At 47.3% G+C, this 22,249-nt stretch overlaps 1 protein-coding gene across 2 annotated transcripts in view; it reads right to left on the reverse strand.

The window, feature by feature from the left end:
* NTN4 (netrin 4) overlaps positions 1 to 20,156 on the reverse strand; it is a 46,897-nt gene extending 26,741 nt beyond the window's left edge. Inside the window, exons 1-2 of one of the 2 annotated variants that reach the window (XM_079304855.1) lie at positions 19,973 to 20,156; positions 16,051 to 16,580 (exon numbers count right to left, since the gene is read on the reverse strand). In XM_079304855.1, coding sequence (XP_079160981.1) covers positions 16,051 to 16,580; positions 19,973 to 20,033 — 591 coding nt within the window. In that variant the 5' untranslated portion in view covers positions 20,034 to 20,156. Of the gene's footprint in view, positions 1 to 16,050; positions 16,581 to 19,167; positions 19,434 to 19,972 lie in introns of those variants that run through there. The other variant, XM_079304856.1, reaches the window with a different exon arrangement.
* Positions 20,157 to 22,249: the final 2,093 nt, after the last annotated feature.

Genomic DNA, 22,249 nt, shown 5'->3' on the forward strand with positions numbered 1-22,249 from the left:
ATATTCCCTCTCCCATCATGGGTGCATTTTTTAACAAATATAGCTTGTATTTCCAAATATTTGGTTCTTATCAGTCCCAGGCTGTTTCCTAGTGGCAAAGTGATTAGGTGTGGCAATTAGTGACAGCAAGCTGATAATCAAGAAAACTGAGATAAGAAAGGAAAGAGGGGGGCTTCCAAAGTTTTAACAAATACTTATCATTCATTCTTTATTTCAACTTCAGTCTGATTGAATAGGTAAATATTGGCTCAAGCTGAATATTGAGGGCACTACATAAAAATAACCAATTTTCTTGAAAAGGCTTATTTTAAAGTTCTTGGTCTAGCTGCCTACAATGAGAAATCAGAAACAGTATATACTTTATATGACTACTATTGACATAAAGCAACACATCTATGACACATATTAGTTATTGGTACATTCAACTTACAGTGACACTTTCTGAATAGTTTAGTAGTTTTTAATTGGGCAATCGCCAACGGCTCGGTGAACTACAATAACTACAAACAATATTTGATCAAATCATTTGAGTGCTTGAGGGTGTGATGCAGCCTAATGACTCAACGCACTTCTCCCAGCAGTGACTTAAAACTTCTTCAAACTACACTGCTGCCTCACTGAAACCATCCATGCCACCTGAAATGCCAGTCAGCCTCTTGCAGGCAGCAAGGAGGTGACCATTGTTTCCTGCCTGGAGAGAGGCAGGGCACCAGCTTGTTGCTGACATATCAGAGATCACAGCCCATAAATCCACTCCTTCCAAAGAAAGCGGCTGATATGCTTCAGCTGATCAAGGCTTCCCTTTTATTCCACCAGGATCCACAGATCCTGGAAATAATGACCACAGTGCTGCCAGCTGGCCTGCCCACAGGCTTTGCCTACCAGCTGCTGCCTCCATCAGCCCCACCACTGCTGGCACTGCTCCTGGCTGGGACCTGGCTTTCTTCCAGAGCTGCCAGGATGCAGCCAGAGGAAGCTTTGTGTCGGCCTGGAAGGAGATCCAGCCCTTGTTTTGGAGCTGAATGGTGGCAGCATGCTTTTGCGTGCCCTGCCAGCCTGCCAAGAGCAGTTGTCACCAGTGTGCTGGAGCTGGGCACTGCACACTGGCAAACACATCATGGCTGCAGTTCTGCACTGCCCTTCTGCAAACACTCCCTCCCAAAGGTATCTGGGCATCTTCTGCCAGAAAGACACCAATAGGGTAGAAGGTTAATGGCAGAGGTGGCCAGAGGACAAGGCTGGTGAGCATGCTCCTTGTGCAGAAGTGTTGAGTTCAATGAGGGCTATTAATAAACAGTAACACACTTCAAAAGAGGTCTTTCCTCTCCCTCTTTTTCAGGGGTATACAGTGTTTTTTCTTCTTTCCTAAAATAAAAATATTAACCAGACATCAATAGAAACCGAAGCGAACCCCAACTATCAAGTCCTGCACCTCTACCCAAAGCTTGTTATTTACCCAAATTCAGATCAATGCCATTCTGATCAAATTTTACTTGCTAGTGGTTTTGTGAACACGAGATGCTTTCAGATATGGAAAGAAAATTCCTTGGGAAAAATTAAAACTGGAGACATTGATTTTCTTTTAGTGGAGCTGTTAGAAAATGCTGGGTCAAAAACTAGCACTTTGAATTTCTTGATATTACATAAATTGTATCTGAGAATTCTTTGTCCTAATTCAGATGAGAGCAGGGAGGAAACTATATAAATGGGAACAATTTATGCTAGATGGAGCTGCAGACTTTCATGTTTTCAGCTTTCCTTGTTTATCTATCCCTGTTTACTGCATGTGACTGATGTTTGTGGTTCTGGTAAAGACAATCTCAGCAAGGAAATCAATAACCCCCAGTGCCTCTGCACTGACAGAGTTAAATCTTGTCTGTGTGGAATTCAGGGGGAGTTATGCTGCTGATTTCAATGGAGCCAGTATTCCTGATCAGACCCTAAAATGCTACAAACATTTCTTTTTATGGCTGCATGAAAACAGTGATGCTAAACATGAGCTCTGGCTGTAATTCCCAGGGGCTGCAGGCTCTCAGCTGCTCCCCCCTGGCTGTCCTGTATTGCTTGGCTGTGCCCAGCAGCCCTGGCCTGGGAAGCTACACTGTGCCCTGCAGCCATGTAACAGGGTGAGCCTGGTCTCAGTGCTGCCAGGACAGTAAACATCCCCATCCCTCCATCCCAGACTCAGCAGCCCTGCTTTAACAAAATACTAACTGGTCAATATAACATGTATAGCATCATACTAATAGCAATTTTCTGCTCTGACACTGCAGATTCAGCTGGGATTCTACAAGCCCTCAGACACTGCATAATAAGGATAAGGATGTGTATCCCAGCAAGATTTCCCTGTTTAGTTGTTAACATTACTAATTTATCCCAGCTGGTCTCAGGATTCTGCACGTCACTGGTCTTACACAGCTGTCATGGGTTTGCACCCCTGTGCTTTCCAGCAGCTCAGCCACACACACACATAGGCAGTGCCAGATTTCCTGCTTTTACCTCTTTTTGTGCTTTTCCCTGCAATTGTCCCACCAATAGGATGAGCACAAGGCTTCAGCATCCTCTCTACTAATGAACCATGGTTTGCACAGCAGATCTGACTGAATTTTCACACCTCTGTTTCTGCTAGCAACTCCCAGCTACTGCAGTCAGAGGTCTCCTCAACCAAAATATTGTTTAATTTTAGCAGTGTAGGAGAAGGGGCAGGAAAAATTGGAAAAGAACACTTTGTCAACATGTGCATGCATCTGATGATGTGGCTTTACCAGCCCACTGTCTTCCTGGTGCCACTGCTCAGCCAGTGGGTCCCCAGACACTCTGCAGGCACCAAGCCTCACCTACAAGCACCCCAGGGTGACCAGACTTGTGTCCTTCCCACACAAGTCCATTTCTGTGTATGAGGCCTTCTAACAAAACATCAAAACCCAGCATCACTACCTTAGGCAGATGATGTGACTTCTGCAGTAGTCAGCCCCATGGATGATAGCAAAGTGTGGGAGGCCCTGGTCTTTACATCAGCAGCTCTGAAATCTATGCACTAATTAAAATATTATATTTTTTAAAACAAGTCAGAAGTAATACATTGAAGCATTCCAGCCTTGATGTGCTTTACATCCATATTTTATCCTGTCAGAAAGATGTTTTCATTCCCAGTGTTGCTACCTCACAAAAAATCTTATGATATTTGGGATTCTTCTAAAATACAATCCCAGGAACTGAATTTTTATCTCAGATTCCATTTAAAATTAAGTATCTAGCAACAACTCATGTCACAAACCAGGAGGCAAATAGAACAGCTAAGAAACAAAATACCTAGTCCTTGGGGTAATATTCCTTCTGCAACATGTGGAATGATGCTGTTGGATCCCATTTGCTATAAAAGCAACCTTTGCATGAAGCAACATCAATTGAGGAGTGATTTAAAAGCTGCACAGAGATTCTCTTTGGCATGGTGGTGGTGTCTCTACACAGCCAAATAGGAGCTGTAGTCTGCAGTCTCTGAGTGGGGAATGTCACTGCTATGCCTCAAGAGGGATGGGTTCACCCCATCCTCTAGTATGATGCATGTTGGTGGCAGGAGGGAGCCCACTCCACTCCAAGGGAGCAGGAGTGGATAAGCTGTCCCCTAGTAACCTGCATGAGCCATGGAGTAAAAATACTCTGCTCTTCAGCCAGACCACTGCAGCTGTCTGCAGTTTGGTCACATCATTACATAGACAGCCTCTAATAAATTTCCACAGGGTTTCGATTTCCTTATGGGTTGTCATGAGCAAGTCTTGCTCTGTTGATTATTTCACAAGTTCTAGTGGCAGAAGCAGCCTGAGCTCCTCACCATTCTGCAGATGCAGTAATGTAGCCCTGTATATAAATAAAGCAGCAGCCATGGACGTGGTGCACTCAAGTAACCACTTGCACCACAATGACCTTGATATAAAAATACATAAAGTCCTCTGCAAGAAATACCCTAATATGTTTATGTGTGAGAGGCAATGAAAGGACATCTTTATATTTGTAGTATCCCTTAGGGATACAAATGCCTGTGACACTGAAGAGGCATAGGTGATCCACCAAGTTTCTTCACAGACCTTCAGAAGCAGGCACAATTAGAGAGGCTTTGCACAGGGTCTTGCAGCTCCTGTGCCCATGCCCTGGGTCTCTGCACCTGGCCAGAGGTGCCACGCTCCAGCCTCAACTCAGAGCCTGGCCCCAGCCAGGAAGGCAGCAGCAGATGGTTCATGAAATGGCAACATCACTAAATTAGAGAGAACAAATGGATAGAAGAGACTCAAGAAGCATATACACATGGAAACAAGCCAACAAACAGGAAAATGGCAGGAAAACAAACAATAAACAAATATTAAAAATATAACCATGTTTTTACTTGGTTCTAAATGAAAACCAGGGTGGTAATACTGCATTAAGTGATGTGTGGTTTGTTTCCAAAAGTGATTGATGAACTCTACCCTGTGTTGTCTGACCTGGATGCATGAAAATATATCTATAAATATTCTACAATAATGACATATCCTTATTAGTGATTAATGTAATTAGCTCAGGGGCATTAGATAAATTCAGTACTGATTTGTTTGATTTTTGTTGGTAGATTCAGCCCTTTCAGTGCATTTTACAGGAACAAATGAAAACATAGTATTAATAAAAAGAATGCAAAGTTTGTTGTCTTATCCAGATAGACAGCAAAAGCAATGAGGGATGTGCACCACATAGGGTGTATGATGTTTAAGTAAGTGTTTAGCAGAGAAGTTAAGGTTTGCATTAGAAGTCTGCTGTGACTCTTGGTATGTAGGCACTAAAGAAATGTGCTTAATTGGCCCGTATTCTGGGGCCCTGTGGAATCTCCACATCACTGGAAGTGCTCTGATTTATTTAGTGCCTGGACAAGGCTCTGAAAAGGCAGGCAGTAAATGCAGTGGTGGAGCTCTGCCAGCTCTGACCAGGACCTCAGACCTTTGCCTCCTGAAAAATTTCCCTCAAGCACAACAAGCAGCTGAGGTTAGGCACTACTTGCCTGGTGCTGGGGCTGAGGTGAAAGTGAGCCCTTGTCCCTGACACCCTGGCCCTGGGATTCCCAGCTGTGTGCCCAGCATTGCTCACATCTGCTCGTGCTCACAGGCCTTGGCTGTCACTCCAAATGATGGCACAAGCTGAGATGGTCCATGCTACACCTGCTGCATGGCACAGCTCTGCCATCCCCAGCCACTACCTGCCTGCACCCAGTCCCCTGTGCCTCCCTCCACAGCCAGCCCAGCCTGTCCACAGCCCAGGAACTCTCCTGCAGGCACTATTCAAAGATGGCAACTGCTTTCAGCCTTGGCTGGTCTAGTTCAGAGAAGCTTAGGAGGGAAATTTTTTTATGGCAATTAAGTGTTCCTGCTCAATAGGTAAAAGTTATAAGTAGCTAATTCTCTTGGTAAACATTATGGAAGCTCCCAGAGAGCAATAAGAGTGGTTTGTAGAAATGTGTAACTGAAAATATTAATAATGATGCAATATGTGTGCCAACTGCCAACCTGCCACAGTGTCTGCTTATAACTTCCACCCAAGGAATGTACTAGGAGCAATAAGCTCATCATCACCAAAAAACCTGATTGATGGAGCTGGTTGTAAATTTAAAATTGCAGAAATTTAAATTTAAATTGCAGAAACGCAAGGCCAGTCAGGTGCTCCCTCTTCAAAGAGAGGATTCTCACACTCCCACACCCCTCCTTAGTCACCTTCAGCACTTCAGAGGAGCCTTGGAGCTAAGACCATCCTGTGCTTGTCCCCCTGTGCCTTCCCAGGAAAGAGTAATTAAGCTTCTCACACCACAACACATGCAGGGAAGACAGAGGTGAGACTGTCCTACTGTTCATATGAGGATGGCTTGATTTTCAAGGTCTGCTGTGCCGTGCAGCAAGACTCAAGATGCAGCAATGAATCTAATTTAGTACCTTTGGGGAGTAAGGAAAGTTGTACTTGCCCTGACACCTTTGGGGATCTTTTTTTTTTTTTTTTAAAACAGTGGGAAGCCTCAGTCACAGGATCTGGCTGGTTTAGCAGGGCTCCCTCGGCAGGAGCAGCTCAGGCACAGACCCAGTGCTGGCAGCAGCCAGCAGATTCCCTGCCCTCATGTGCCTTCTGAGAGAGAGACACACTCTGCAGGCAGCTTCTTTTGTCCCCCACTTCCAGTACTGAGGGTGCAACTCTAAGCTAGCATTTACCCTCTTGCTCAGTATTTTAGTTTCTGGGATTTTCTGCATCAGTGTGGTCAAAATCTGCCAGGCTCCCCTTGGCTCTTCCTGAGGGGGACATCTGTGTCTGCAGAGGAATATTTTGCTTGCAAAGTTAGTTCCCTACAGAAATGGGCCCTGTGCCATTGCACTGCCTGTGTATCCATGTCCCTGCCTGTCAGTCCACTATAAAAACCTCTGAAACCACTGTCTGACTTCAACTACCTTTTGGAGATACACCTTAAAGGTGTTAAGCTCCTGAAAGTTCTAAGAAAACAATCTTATTGCTTCACAAAAGCAAATCAAAATCAGTAGTCCTGTTGGATTACTACCCCCTGTGAAGAAGACTGATAGAGCCACAATGCTGGTACCTTCTACTGACAAAACAGAATTATTCATATGTTACCACATCAAGCAACAAGATTTTAGGAAAGAAACCAAAGTGCATCTCTGTGGTAAGTTCATTGCAATGACCCTAGGCTACAAAAAGATCTACTTTTGGCAGATGCTGCAAATGAAACACATGGTGTGGAAAGCTCATCAGCCTAAGCTGGGCAGGTATTATCCTCTAAAACACTTCTTTGTTTTTCTGCCTGTCAGACCAAGTGGACTGCAGGGAAGAAGAGCCTCTTTTTCTTGTGGAGAGGTCTGACCACCCCATGGTGCACACTTGAGCATCAACAGCAATAGAAATTGGAACACCTGCCTTGTCACTGCAGAGAGGAGACCATCAGAGACACTAAGATCACAGTCAACATTGGAATCTTGCAAGCCACAGTGTTTGGCATTTGATCAATATCCCCAAGCAACCATGACAGAAACCCACTGTGTACCACCACCACCAGGCCCTGAGCTCCTTGGGATGCTGGAGAAATGGCACTCCTGCAGCAGCCTTAACAAGGCTCCTTCACATAATTTGACATAAAACAGCATTTGGCCCATGCCTCTAGCCCTTCTGCAGTCTTTTACAGAACATAAATCAAGGCAAATAATCCCTTGCCTCACCACCCAAAAGTTATGCAATCTTAAAAAGACTTCAGGAGGAAAATCCAACTATTTCAAACAATCAGCCCTTGCAAATTAATTTATACAAAGGTAACTTATATCTTTCAAGAAGCTCAAAGCATTCTTCTGCCATTCTCAAAAGTGAGAAGCTGTACAGGAAGAGCTCCCAGTCACATGCAGAAGCTGACCAGTGAGGGGTTGGAAAAGTCACAAGGAGAGCTAGGGAAGACCCTTGGGATTTCTCCAGGATCCTTGAAATCTCTGGCAATAATAAGCCACATGAGAGTCATCTTCTCAGTTTTTCTTCAACATTCAACTACACAATTTCATTAGATGAAAATGAAACACTGTTGGGTCATTCCTGTCTTCATGCAGTCAATGATCACAAAAGCAATGTTCTTATCAGAAAAACCTCACAACAGCTCAAACCTCTTGGATTTATTCATCTCCGGTTCATAGTGCTTCTCCTGTAATTGATAATTTATTCCACAATGGCTCCATTTTGCTTAACCAATACTTTTACTCATCCAACAGATAGAAACACTCAGTTTCTTGGCTCACAAAACCCTCCAGATGCATGATATCATTGGCTGTGAACTATCAAGGAAAACAATCATTGCCTTTTTCTCATCTTTAGAATCACCGTTTCCAAGGCTGCGCTAGCCCAGCCAGGAAAATGAACCAGCACATCTCAGCTGATGATAAGAAGTCCTTTGACCCATCAGCAACAAGAGTATTTAAATACTCTTCCCTCCAGCAATCTCCCTCCTTTCCCTATCCCCATGAAAGATTTATGTTCTTAGCCTTGGCTTGCCAGCACTACCTGTTGTGCATATGGAAGACCAAAAAAAAATCTGGAGCTACCTCCAAAGAGCCAGACAAAGGATTGGACTTGCTTCTTCATTGGCAGGGCTGTAAGAAAAGCTGGCTCACTCCCCAGAGCTGCAGAATAACCTCTTTAACAGCTTCTGAGCACAACACACCACTGCAAAAGCCTGAAAGGCAGCAGGTTAGTGTTTCAGTAACTGCAATGGTACTAAGGATCAAGGGGATTTCTTTCAGCCTAAGAGTAACACAATTCCATGAATAGTTTTCAACTGCTCTTGTTTATAATGAAAAGGCTTTGTGTCTATAGGACTGTCTGCTTAAACTACCCAGCTACTATAAGCTACACTTAATTCTAGGAAAAAGAACACCTGTCAGAATTATATGTAACTGCACACTGTCAAAAAGGTCACAAGAAACAACACTTCTCTTTGAACTCATAGCTATAGATTTTGATTACTGGAATGAAGGATGCTGCAGAGAGACTGGTGGTAAAAGGCTCATAGCATAATGATATATATATGACATATACATCTAGTAAACTGGGTTCTGGACATTAACTTCTTCTCTTCCTGTAAATGTTACCCATGGAGAATTTGAGAACTTCACCATTTGTGTAGGATTATGAATGTTGTTAGACTGGGTATCTCACACTGACACCCACTGTTGCATGGCAATTACTCTTAAATGAGCTTTTGATCCAAAACTTCTGAGACGTGTCAATACATTGCTTTAGGTTACATGCTTCCCATGTAACCAAGTTGTATCCAGGAATTCCAAAGAGAAAACATGGAAGTCCTACTTTCCAGCCAGGGAACTGGGAGCTGAATAAGTGAGCTAGCCTTCTCTTCATGCCAAAAATGAGCTGTGAAATGGAGCAGTGGGGTGCAATGCCTGGAGAGAGGCTCCGGAGGCACCATTAAAATCCCATGGCACTTTTATTAAGGGAAGCAATAGTCCTGCTAGCAAGGCCAGATGCCAATTTAGAGAATTAAATCCTGCCTACCCAAACTCCTCTTGTTTCATGTGGGTACAGTGCTCTTCACATCCTACATAAGAAGTTTGGAAAGGGTCTCCTGGAGCCCTGGGACCCATTCCCTCCTGCTGTTGGCAGCCTTTCACAGACTGGTCAGGCTCCCTCCAAAGAATAATTGGTTTTAGCCACCACTGAAGGTCGATCCAGAAGCAGTTGTTAGAAACTTGCTGTTCCAAACAGGGGACTGCTGATATGCACTGTTAAACACTGGCTATGCTCCATCCCAGAGGTGGCTGCATTTCAAGAGCTGGCCAAGCAGAGGGCCAACCCCCAAGTGCCAAAAGCACTGGGGAACCCAGGAAGAAAAGGGGACGATCCTATGGGCTCGTTGTAATGGGAGAAATCATGCAGAGAATCATGGGGCAGGCTGGAGAAGCATATTGCTCTTCACCTGCTCTTGTCCTTCAGAGATGCTGAGCATCCAGGAAGTCTCATACAGGGACATGTCACTGCTCTGGGATGGCCCATGGGAGAGGAGGAGGGATTTGTCAAAGCCTGGCCCACAGATCTGGCAGTATCATGCCTGGTACACCTCACAGAGAAAACCTAAAGGGCAGGTGCTGGTACCCTGAAAACAACAGTTGTGTTGCTCAGCCCTGTTGTGACTAAAATCTAAAGTATTTTTCATGGTAAATTTTGTCAGAGACCAAAGGTTCATCATGTGTCCAGAATGTCTCTTGTCCTCCCAGCACAGGTGAAAACTAAGCTAAAATTTCCCTCTGTCCCCTGATCCACTTTTTGCTGCCCCATTATTTAAAGAGAAAATCTCCTCTCCTCCATTGTTGGAAATTTGCACTGGCTTGGAAGCCTCCCACAGATGAAGGAAAGGGAAGATGGGCTTTCCTGCAGAAAGGAAAGCTTAAGGACCAAACCAAGGGATGCACTTCACCACAGCCATCAGCAAAGTGGCTGGTGTGAGATGGTGTCTGCTGGCACGCTGCTGCTGCCACAGCCTGGGATTTTCAGGCTCCTGTATAATTTTATTGACTCCAGCCTACCCTCATTTACTTCATCTCATTAACTATTCCCCCAGAAATCACTATTCTTGTGCTTATGAAACAAAGGTCATGCTAGATTTAGTGATATAATGCAAAAAGCTGGACAGGGTTTGGCCACCACCCCAACCACCCCAGCTGAGCAGACTTTCCTTTGCACATGGCATTTCTGAACAGAGTCCAACAATTTGTGCTTTTCCAAAGATAGGATGATCAAGAAGATGCTTTTAAAGAGGTCTTTTTTCCTACAAAGTGTAGAGATGGGACTTGAAAACATTCTTCCCTAGGTATGTCCTCACATGTCCTGAGCATTGCTGAATGCTGCCAGGATCCCTCCTTCCTTCTCACCAGTTTGAGTCTTTGTTTTCTCTCTGTGCAGACATCAGTGGCACAGGACAAATAAAAAACATGTTTGCAGCCCTCTAATGGGTTGGCATCCCAGGCTGTTTTGAGGTTATTCTTGCATATTTGCCCAGGTTCTTTGTCCTACAAGCGACAACTCAAATCTCCTGTTGCCCACAAGATCTTGAAGGACCTCAGCACAATTAAAATGTAGCTTTAGTTAAGGACAACAATGATAAGCTTGAAAACCAAGCTTATCCAGGCTTAAAAGGTAAAAAAACCCAAGCTGGCAGAAGCTTCTACAACCTAAAATCAGGACTCAAAACCAAAAGTTACTGACCATCTTTAACTCCTGTTTGTTCCAGCAGTGAGTGTTACAACCACTCACTGTCTGTCATGGTCAGACTTCTGAGTGGAAATACACAATTTACTTCTGCTCTCTGCAGCTAATTTCAGATAAAACCAGTAGGACTGGTGTCCAAATCCTCAAGGAAGAGAGGCAGGCTGCATGCAGTAACAGAGAAAGACAAAACACATGAAGGTTTTTCTGCTGCGGAAGGCATGGGATCAATAAAATGCTCAGTAAGACAAGCATCCCACAGCAAAACAGTGGTAATGTGATGTTTCAAAAGTTAAAAGCATGTTAGAATTTGTTGCTGGAATATAGTCAAACTACAAATATGCCTCTTCTATAAATAGCAAACAGCAACAATAGCTGAGGTCTCCAAGTGATTTATTAGCAGTATTCTGAATAGATGAACATTAAAATAAGTTACTAATTTACTAAAATCTTGTCAAGGAGACTCTGCTTCAGTAAGCCCTTTTATCCTGGAACTTGTCTAAATGGGGACACTCAGGCGAGCTAATCTGAATTGACCACAGATGGGAATGTAAAGTGAATGAGATAATTGCACTGCAGAGTGGACAGTCACTCTCACTCACAGTTAAAGAATTAACATCTGCTAAGGGCCCCTTGTGGATGAGCCCACAAAGTGATCCCTAGCCAAGGATAATTTTAAGATTAGTGTGTTGAAAAGGAAATATCAATAAGACCTGAACTATGGAAGGGAAGATAGCCTTTTATGCAAACTAGTAAAATTAGTACTCCTGTCTGAGCATGAAGCTGAAAGCGTTTATTTCTGCATTTTGTTTACTTAGATCAGATTATGTTTGGTTGGTGAATCCAGTTCTGACTTCCCTTGCAATAATGTGGCTGAAGCGTTACACCCTGAAAAACAACCAAAAGACTCAGCATTTGGAGCATTTTTGTATGATTCAGGCTGAAACTTGGCCATAGCCTTTCTCTTAAAACACTGGTGCTACAAGGCTAACATTTAAAGGTTTCTGCCTATGCTAAACAAACTGCTGTTGTGAAACAATTCATTCACTATATTAACCATAGGGGAAGTTTATAATGACCTCTCTGCACACAGCTGATCTGAAATTATTCCCTGATATGTGAATATGAATTCCATGAATATGTCCCCTTCACAATGTTGCAAATCCAACTCCTCAAACAGGCAGAGGGTTTGAGCTTGCTGGGAACCCAGGTTGGCTGTACCAAGGTTGGGATGCCAGGGCAGGAGGTGGGCACCCATCATCTGCCTGCTTTCCTGTTCCCTACTGAGGAGAGGCTCAGCTGGTTTGTTTGGCTTCTGTATACCTGCAGAGAAATCACAGACTACTTTGCTGGTTGTTGAAACAGTGGTTCTTCTTAGCAGGAGGTCAGCCTGCAGTCAGGCTGCCCTGGGTATGGGCAGAGCCCCTGACCTGTGAACTCAGGCTTACTTCCACCAAGAAAACCATTTAGACCAAACTCAGAGCATTATAGTGCAGTGTTCCTGATATCACTACAGCCTTCAACCTCTTGGCTTGGCAGTTCTGCCCAGATTTGTCCCTTCTTTCCTAATCCCACCACTGGGCTGTTGATCCTCCATCTCTTGCCTGCCTCAAGCTGGAGCCACATCCACATTATAACCATGTCCTGTGGACTTGCAACATTAGGGACAGGTAGCAAAGAAGAGCAGGGACCTGCCAAGTCCCTGATGAGGTGATCCTACCCATCAATAGATCATCCGAGTGCCACACACGGTGTGTGACATAATTACCTCGTCTGGTTCCCACTGCTGAGGTGGCACTCAGCTGAGGTGACTGCAGCACGGTGACACCTTCCAAAAGCATGGCTCTCCCAGTGCTCTCCAGCACCCCAGTCCCACCACTGCCAAGGCAAGCCCAGAGCCACACTGCTGCAGAAGCATGAAAGGCATTCCCAGAGATGGCATCATCCCAGAGATGCCTTTGCACATTTCAGCATTTCTGAGGTCTGAGTCTTTGAAATGAACCTAGAGACTTGGCAGCTTGTTTTCTATGCTGTCATAAATCTCCTCAAGATCAACAACATGGCAAATTCTAATGAGGGAGGATTCTTGTCATGAGAGTTGAAGTAGGCATCTGAGGAATGACTCATGATGAGGGCAGAATGCAAGAAGTCTGACCATCCTTTTTAATAAACCGTGAAGCGGATACACCTTTGACCCAAGTTAAGACAGGTGATGTATTGCAAAAAGCCCTAAGCCCTTGAGTTCTGTGGGTTCTGCACACTGCTGCCTTGAATTGGGGCTTGCAGGCACTGTAACAATCAGCAGAAATGCAGGTGGATCAGCACTGCCTGTTCTTTACAGAGGGTAAAACCAGAAACCACCAGCCCAACCAGGTCTGTGCCAAACTCCAGTGATATTTGGGGTGAGCCACCACCACCCAAGGCCTCACCTGAGACAAACTGGTCACCCAAGGGGATAGACAGCAGGGAGTGAGCTGCCAGCAGCATGCAGAGAGACTCCAGCATCCTGCAAAATTCTGCAAGCACTTTACTCTGTGCCCAGAAATGCACATGTGGGTTGAAATGTCTGAAGTGTGAGAAAGCAGCATACAGACAGTGTGACACATGGTTTGGATCATGGGTCACAGTTTAAAAAAAAATCTAAAATTTAAATCTAAATTTAAAATCTAAAAAATCTAAAACAAATCTAAGTTGAAAAATAAATCCAGTGGCACTCAGAGAATTTGAAGTTGTACTTTAAAGAAAACAAGTAATGCCCTTCAGAGGTGTACATTTTGGATGACTGCATATTTGAAACCACTGTTTCAAGTGAAATTACTGTTTCCATATGTCTGAAATTAGGTGCTACCAATGTGGGAGTAAAGCACAACATAACTCCAAACAGAACACAAAACTCTAGTGCTTCTTTAGGTCAGATACATGTTGCTATTGGCAGCTACTAGTAATTGCTGGAATGCAGCACACTAATAAATTAAATGTGATATTTGCTAAGCACACAGGCTTGCCATCTGGAGAGCTGCTGCTATTACTTTGCAGGTAAAAAGTGGTGTTTAAGTGGAGGAAACTGAAGGGTACCACGTGAGTAGAATCTTCTAAGCTCCAGCCCCTTGGATGCAATATTTGTTTAAAACTTGGAACAATTAAATGCTCTTGACTTTTACAGCTTCTCTGCAATAACACAGACTAAAGTGATGCCAAAAGAAGTGGTCCCACAGGAGCAAGCTTGGTACATAGCCTCTCTTTGCAGCATGCTACTGCAGATGCATCAAACATCACCAAATTACTTTTTGTCTTGAGACAGGCATTGCTTTCTACACACAAGACCTGGATTCTACTGTCCCCACATTGCATCAGCCCAGAGAGGAGCTTGCCCGAGGTCGGGATTTGTGCAGGTTTTCTCCAGGCACAGCCCCATCCTGTGTGCAGTGATCACAATGAAAACTGCACCAGAATGCTAGCAACAGGGACCCAATACCAGTGTGGTAAATACTGCCTTGTAGGATGCTCTGCACTTCTCATTCCTGGGTAAAAATCCCTGGAAAGCCAAAAAAAAAAAGAGCATGGAACTCATACACATGAGAAATCCCACTGGCTGGCCTAAGAGCTGTGGATTTCTCCCTGACCTCCATCAAAGGCTGGCATAACTTTATGATTCAGCTAGTGGGACACAGAGTCTGGCACAAGTACTGAGGGCCTGAGAAATTCCCAGTGGTGTACATACATCTTGTAGGTCTTGCTTTGTAGTTAGCCCTGATCCAGAACCACAGATTTATTTGGCTGGGAAAAGACCTTCAAAGATAATCGAGTCCAACATCCCTGCCATGGGTAGGGACATATTTCAGTAGATCAGGTTGCTCCAAGTCCCATCCAATCTGGCCTTGAACCCTTCCAGGGATGAGCCATCCACAGCTTCTCTGGGCAACCTGTTTCAGTGCCTCATGACCTCATGATCAAAAAATGTCTTATGTCTAATCTAAATAATTTCAGTATAAAACTGTTGCCCCTTGTCCTGTCAGAAAAGGCCATGCTGAAAAGTCTTTTCTCACCTTTCTCATAAGCCCCTTTGTATATTGTGCTCTGAGAGGAAGTTTAGGCAGCTTTTTGGGGGCACAAGCAAAGGGTGGCAGGAAAAGAAAGATAGCACTTTTTATCACCAGCTATCTGATTTAAAGTGTAGCAGAACAGTCACCCTGGATCTGTATGACAGTCTGGAAATCCTTGTTTCTCAGCTGATGAGAGCATGGAACAGCTTCTCCTAGAGCAAGACATTGGCTGCCTCCTGGGACACAGCTGACAGATGCACTTTTGTGAAAAAACAGCTCTCAGTATTTCTGCAGAGTGGCTTCCTAGCCAGAGCATGGCTAGAGGCGACCACCAATGATTGCAAAGGGGTCTGAATACGTGATTTTTCCCAATGTGAATGCTGGTCTCCAAGGATTAGGCTTTCATCTCATTAAACTTTCAGGAAAGTTCATTGAATGAGGCCACTAGAGGGAGCAGCCTTTAAAGTCCAGAGCTGGTCCCGGGGATGCGTCCCCACGAGTGTGAGGACACAGGAGGGCAGCCCCACGGCCGCAGCTGCCAGGGGAAGCTCGCCAGCACTGGGGGACAGAATTGCACATTGGGAAGAGTATTACTGCTAGCGCCTCCAAATACATCACCTGTTATATTGAAAATCGTCCGACTTTCACATGCATTTTTCTTCTTAGCAAACACGATTTTTTTCAAAGGGTGCACAGGAAAAAAAGAAGGCAAGGTATAAATTTTAAAATTACTTGGCTAACCTGATTTATGGGAACCATACTTCAGTGTGTAGTGAGTAGCTGCTTTGGTTACACTCCTACTTCTCAGTGAAGGCAATCACTATTAAAAGTCAATCTGGTGACTATAATTTTGACATCGTTGCATTTTAGTCAGACTGATTTGCATCACCTTAAAACCACACGACTGCGAGATCTGGGGAAAGCTGCCTAGAGTGACGTTCCCTTTGGCATTCCAGAGGAATTAGCAGCACGTGCCCAGGTCGCAGTTGCGTAGCGAGTTTCACTAGTTGAAAGGGAAGCAATTTTTTGGAAGAGAAGAACTAAGAACGCAGCAAAGCAAGAGGCAGGGTGGTGCCTGCATCACCTAAGAATGAATTACGTTAATTCGCCTTGTGAAACGCGTGCGATGTCAAGAGATGCTGGTGCGCTGAAATAGGAAGCGTAAACACGGGCGCAGATTGCAGAGAGAAAGGGGACTGGAGCAGGGGCTTCCTCATCCCAACCCTGGCAGACTTACCTCTCCTCCAGTGCAGGGGAAGGGGCTCGAATACCTGGAAGTGCAAATGGCTCCTCTCTGCCTCACATCATCCTCCAGCCCGAAGGTGGCCGAGCAGTTAGCAGCAAAGTATTTGTAAGGCTTCCACGTCTCGCCGAAGTCCTGGGAGCGCTCCAGCACCATGGCAGCCGGCCGGGGCGACTTGAAGACCATGATCAAGTGCGTGAAGTAGAAGGCGGTCTCCAGGTCCAGGCGGATGGTCTCCTGGAGGGCATCCTGCGCCGCCTGCCACCAGGTGCGGGGCAGGCGGAACGGGGAGTCGGCCATGGCGGCGGGGGGGTGCGACAGCCCGGGATGGTCCCCGCTGCAGCGCCCGCACCGGGGGCTCCGGCAGCGCCGCTGCGCGTCCTCGCTGTAGCTGCAGAAGCGCTCGGCGCCGCGCCGGCCGCACGCCGTGTCGGTGCGCAGCGCCCGCCCGTGCGCCAGGTTGCCCATGCGGGGGTTGCAGGCCTTCTCGCAGGGACTGCTGGCCGCCGCCACGCCGCGCACACCTGCGGGCACAGAGCGGGGCTGGGGGCGGCTGCTGGGATGGGGGCGCCTCACCCCGGCATCCCGCGGCGGGAGGGATGCTGCCCCGCCCAAACCGTGCGCTGCTGGCACCCACCGAGCTCCGGAGGGGCTGTGGGACAGCGCGGCACTGCTCCCTTCTGTGGAGCTCAGTGTGTCTATAAAAGCAAACAAACCCACCCCCAAACCTTTCGGGGTTTCCCTGCACTCGGGACAATCCCTGCCTGCCAAGAGATGCAGAGCGGGAGAGAGATGAGTACACCCTGCCCTCCCGCCCCGGGGGACCAGAGCAGCACTGAGGCTTCAGGGTCATGCCATCCATGCCCCGAGGCCTCCAAGGGGATCCAGGCGGCCCTGGGGAGGTGGATAAAGCAGAAGAAAGGCGAGCTGCTGCCAGGACAGCATGCTGCCAGGAGACTGCCACGGGGAACAGCACTGCTGCAACCCAGCCCGCAGTGCAGCACATCAGGTGTCAGGGCGGGAGAGCCCATAGGAACATCACTGCCAGCAATGACCTACAGCCTTCACCTCCTTTCCCACCACTCCATCCCTAACCCAAATCTTCCCACTGTCGGAAACTGCTGCTGACATCAAGTGTTTAATGGTAGCACCACTTCAGTTTGGAAAGGTTGTTGCTGGTGTGAGCAAAGGGAAGAAGAAGAAAAAAAAAGTTTTGGTTGAAATTATGCTGGCAAGCTGCCGGACAGCTGAGGTTCTGTGGTTTTTGTTCAAGCTTTTCTGGAAGTCCTGTCAATCTTAAAATCCACAGTTATGGAGCCAAAGAAAAATAAAATCACCCTGGGCATTACTGTGAAATCATGTAACTCACATGTAATCAATGTAACTCTTGGTGCAGGAATGCTTGATTAGGGGCTCTCTACCTTTTTGTTAATAAATGTAAGACTAGGTCAAATCGGTATTTGGTGAATTGTTTAACATAAAAAAAATCTCTGTTGACTTGGATGTGTGCAGGTCAAAGCATCTGAGGTGCATAATGTCTTCTTTATCACCATGCCAGTCATACACAGTCAGCTTTGTGCACCAATTAATGTCTTCTTAGCATTTTTGTTATGTCTGAAGGTCATTTCAGTTTAGCATCCAATAAATCCTTTATCTGGGGCTTATTCAGCTTTTGCCTATAGTGTCATAGTTTCAATTAAGCTATATTATGCACTAGCAGGGCTTTCCAAGCCTGACAGCATCCCCCACTTCTCCCAATCCTCAAGCAGCCTGAATTAAAAAAAAACATTTTTACCACCAAAGCTCTATGTGGATTTTCTATAGTGTTTCCTCAGAAGCACTGCTTGCTATGCACCCAGTACAAGGTACTTCTGAAACCAGTCTCTGGATTTCACTGGGTAAGCAGTCTTGGGAAATTTTTAGTGAACAAGAAATGCTCAGTCAAGTTAGCTTCCTACAGTGTGCTGGTCATGTGTTGGACATGACCTATAGTAACTGTGCAGAATACGTTTGCTCTAGAAAAGTAAACAAATAGAACTGTAAGGTCAATGTAATATCACTTACAACTCCTGAACATCCTTTTCAAAGCATTGTATAAACATTAACAAACCTACGTAGCTCTCCTGAGGGGTAGGTAAGTTAAGTGCTATTATCATATTATCAGTTAGGCTAGCCAGTAGTTGGCCTAATTTATGTCTTTGGCTGCTTTCCTGGATTCTTTGGCTACGTGTTAACACAGTGCAGTTGGCCGCTACACAAATAGATGAACATTTACTGCGGTTCCCTCAATTGAGGGATTGCAAAGCAGATTTGGGAAGTGGTGGGAAGAGCGGGGCTCAGTCAGCACCATCAGACAGGTTGAGATCACTGTTTGTGTTCAAGTCCTTTTGTTTTTTGCACACCAGAGTGCTGCCTCCAGGAATGCAGTGGAGGAGGACCTGATCGATGGGAGGTTTCCCCGTGACTGCAGTTGGTGGTAGGGCTGCGGTAGACGGCCCCAGGGCAGCGACAAGGCTCTGCCTGAGCCCGGCTGGGAAGGGCTGGCTACAAAATCCCATGTCAGACCCCGGGAACCGAGAGTATTTAACTGCTCCCAGCTCGGGTATGCTCCAGCCCTGGTCATGCACGGTCACTGACTGCAGTTGTCTTCGGGCCAGGCATTGAGGGCCCCTTCCTCACCCGGGATCAGATCTGGGGCAGGGACCTTGGCTTCGGCAGGATTTGAGAAATGCTGCTGGCACATAGACGTGGGTCCCAGGGGCAGAAAGGGGGGAGAGGAAACCCCCTTTGAAAGGGTGTTTGTTTTCACTTGAATTGGAAAAGAGTTGCATGACCGATGCAGAGCACTTCATGTTATGAAAAGTGACAGCTTTCTAGTGTAACACTGGCTGGCACAGGAATTCAGTAAAAGGACAAACTGAGAGCATAGAGATTTCTATTGTGGCAGTCACAAGTTCACAACTGCTCTGCAACAGCACTGGAAAAAGCACTTTTCCTTATTGCACTTAATGCATCTGCCCAACTAAATCTTCCTCTTCTATCTACTGTACATGCCATCGGACTGGGATCTTCAGTAATGAGTAAGAGCATGCAGCAAATACCATGACTCACCTGGGAAAACATCCATGGAAAATCATATGCTTCCTGCTTAAGCATTTTAGCAACACATGCCTTGTGATGTTTCGTTTATATCTTGTGCCTGATTAAATGTTTGTTTCTCATCAGAGTTTTTTTTCTTCTTTTAAAAAAAGAAATTTGGCACTCGGCTCGCGCCCGGCCGAGGAAGCGTTACGCAAACTGTTTATGCCCGAGTGTATCAGCTGCGGGACCCCGCTGCGGGCAGCTCTGAGCGTGAACTGTTTATGCTGCGGGAAGGGGCTTAGAAAGCCCTGCCCGCCCTCCTCCGCACCCCGACGGCTCGGGGCACCGCCGCCCAAAGCGCCCCGCCGCTGCCACACGCAGCCGGGCCCCGCTCCCGCGCATCCCCCGCAGCCCCGGCCGTGCCCACCCGAGGCTCCGCGGGCAGCGGCGGCCCCGCGCAGCGCGGCGCGGAGCGGAGCGGCCGGACCCCTCATTGTCTGCGGCGCGGGGCGCGGGGGGGACGCGCATCCCGGCCCCCGCCTTTCCCCAGCCCAAAGCGCACCCCGCGAACCGAGGCGCACCGCACGTGCGGACACAGCGCGCCCAGCCTGTGCGCACATACGCGCGTATACACACGCGTGTGCGCGGACACGTGCGGACAGAGAGCGACGCGTGTGAGCGCAGAGCACTCAGCCCGTGCGGCTCCCCGTGAGTGCGCCCGCACGGCGCGGACGCTCCGCCACACGCGCGTACCCGCACCCGCGCCCGCAGCGCGTATCCACCTCGCGCGCCCTTGGAGCACGGAGAACACCGAGCGCGGCCGGTCACGACCCACCTGCAGCGGCGGCGGCGGCGCCCAGCAGCAGCAGCAGCAGCAGCCGCATCCCGCGCCCCATGGCCGAGCGCCCCGTGGCCGCCCGCCCTGCGCGCCCCGCCGCCCCGCGGCGCGACCGGCCCCGCGCGGCATCAGCGCCCCCGCGGCACCGCGCCCGCCGCGCCCCCGCCGCCCCGCGCCGCCGCCGCCCGCCGCGCAGCGCCCGCGCACCGCCCCGCGCCCCGCCCCGCCGCCGCCCTGCCCGCCCGCCCGGGCCGCCCGCCGCGGGGGGCTGTTGCCGGTGCGCGGCCAGGCGCGGTACTGCAGCGGCGGGCGGGCACCAGCCCGGGGACAGAGATTCGCCGTCCCCCGGGACACGGGGATACCCCGCGCCAACTCCCCAAAGCTCGGACTCCGAGCCCGGGCGCGCTGTCGGGGCACGGAGGGTGGAAGTGAAGCTGCAAAAAGTAGCGCTCCTCCGGCCCGGCTCGGTTTCAAACGAGGGATTTAATTTACCACAAGTAACCCCGGGTCGTTCAACTTTGGAGACGATGCTTGTTTTATCGGCTCTTCTGAGCGATGGAGCCACATAAACATTAGGGGTTTTCCCTTCTTTCCTGGCAATTGGCAATCTATGGCTTAGCTCCCGCAACAGCAGTTTTGGGCTCTGCAGATACGAAAAGTCACACTTATATCCACTGTTCACCACCAGACCATTACCTTTTTAGGTCTCAGCAAAGGACCATTAGGAAAGCAAGGGTGGAGCACTTCTGAGCAGTCTTTTTTTTTTTGCTTACCTGAATCTAATCTGGGAGGAGAGCACATTGCAAGAGCTGCAAAATATTGCACTTTGAGCCACATTCTCTGCTCTTTGAACTTGGACAAGTTAAGAACAATTCTGTTCTCAAAAGCAGCATGACAGCGTCTCAAGACTACCACGCTGCTTCCTGTAATGCATTTCAAAAGCGTCGCACATTTTGAGCTGCTAGGATTGTATCATCACCAAAATGCTCACTGAAAGGTATTTACAATCATCTGACTGGACAGTGTTATCTCTATGTCTTTACCTTAAAAGGTATAGGAAGGTTGATCTTTGCTGTCTTTCTAATTTTTCAGTGCTGAGTTACATGCCACAAGGAAGCATTTTGCTTGCCTTGCCACTGTTGTCTTCTCTGCCCTTCAGATGAGAGCAGGGACAGGGACTTCTGGTCCCCAGGCACCTGTTGAGTCTCCATGGCTACTTGTAAGGTACTCAGGGGCTTTTCCTGCAGCATGACTGCCATGGTGTGGGCTGCCCCCACATGTCTGAGCCTTCTTATATCAGTGACCAAGGAGGAAAAGGATCTCTTGCATCTTTCAAAACAGTGATGCATTGCCAAGGAATCCCACAGGGGATTCTGTTGTTACAGACAGGTTGCAGCAGTCACATTCTGCAGGGCTGGGAAATGAAAAGTGCAAGCCACAGGTGGGGAATTTATCTCCATTGCAACTCATAACTCATAGTTCCTTCTACGTCAATGGTGCCAGGTGATAAGTCTGCTGTAGGGTGATAAATCTGGGTGGACCTGAACAAAAGCTCACACTACTGTGTCAACCTGTTTGGCATCAGGAGCATAGAGCAGGTTGAGGTCATAAGCAGCAGGAGTAATTTTCTTGACAGGGCAGAAGACAAAACTGGCAGGAGCAGAGAATGGATCTGGAGAAATCCCTGAGGCAGGAGGGAAGGGGATGATCTGGACTGAAAAACTGCAGAAAAAAATTTTGAAGGAGATGATGAATGGTGCTATCACTGGCTGGAGAGAGAGAGTGCAGCCAGGCTCAGGCTTCAATTGGAAGAGGGAAGAGCAATGCCCAGTGAATGGAAAAGAGGAGAGAGGTTATACAGTGGGTGTGTAATTGTGGGGATAGGAGAGGGAGACAAACTCACAGCATTGTCAGAGGCAGGATATTGCTGAAACAGATTAATGGAATAGAAAACTGGAGAGAATAAAGGACAATTTCCAGATAACCTCAGAGATGACATCCAAAAGATGTCATTTGAGAGCTTGAAGGTTAGAAGAGCACAGTTTCAGCACAGTTTTATTTTCTTTGTCAGTGCTGCTTCTTGAGTTGCCAGAGGAAGAAAAATCACATATTTGTGAGGAGGCTAATGTTCATCTCTCACCAAAATTCTTCAGGATTTTGGGTTTATACTGTACTAGTAGTTAAGGAAGAGCAAGTTGTTTACAGCTGTCATTTGATGGCTCATCATCACCTTTCACTGTGAGGGCAGCAAGGTGCTGGAATAGAATGGCTCAG

The sequence above is a fragment of the Erithacus rubecula genome (assembly GCF_903797595.1).
Source record: "Erithacus rubecula genome assembly, chromosome: 4".
NCBI lineage: Eukaryota > Metazoa > Chordata > Aves > Passeriformes > Muscicapidae > Erithacus > Erithacus rubecula.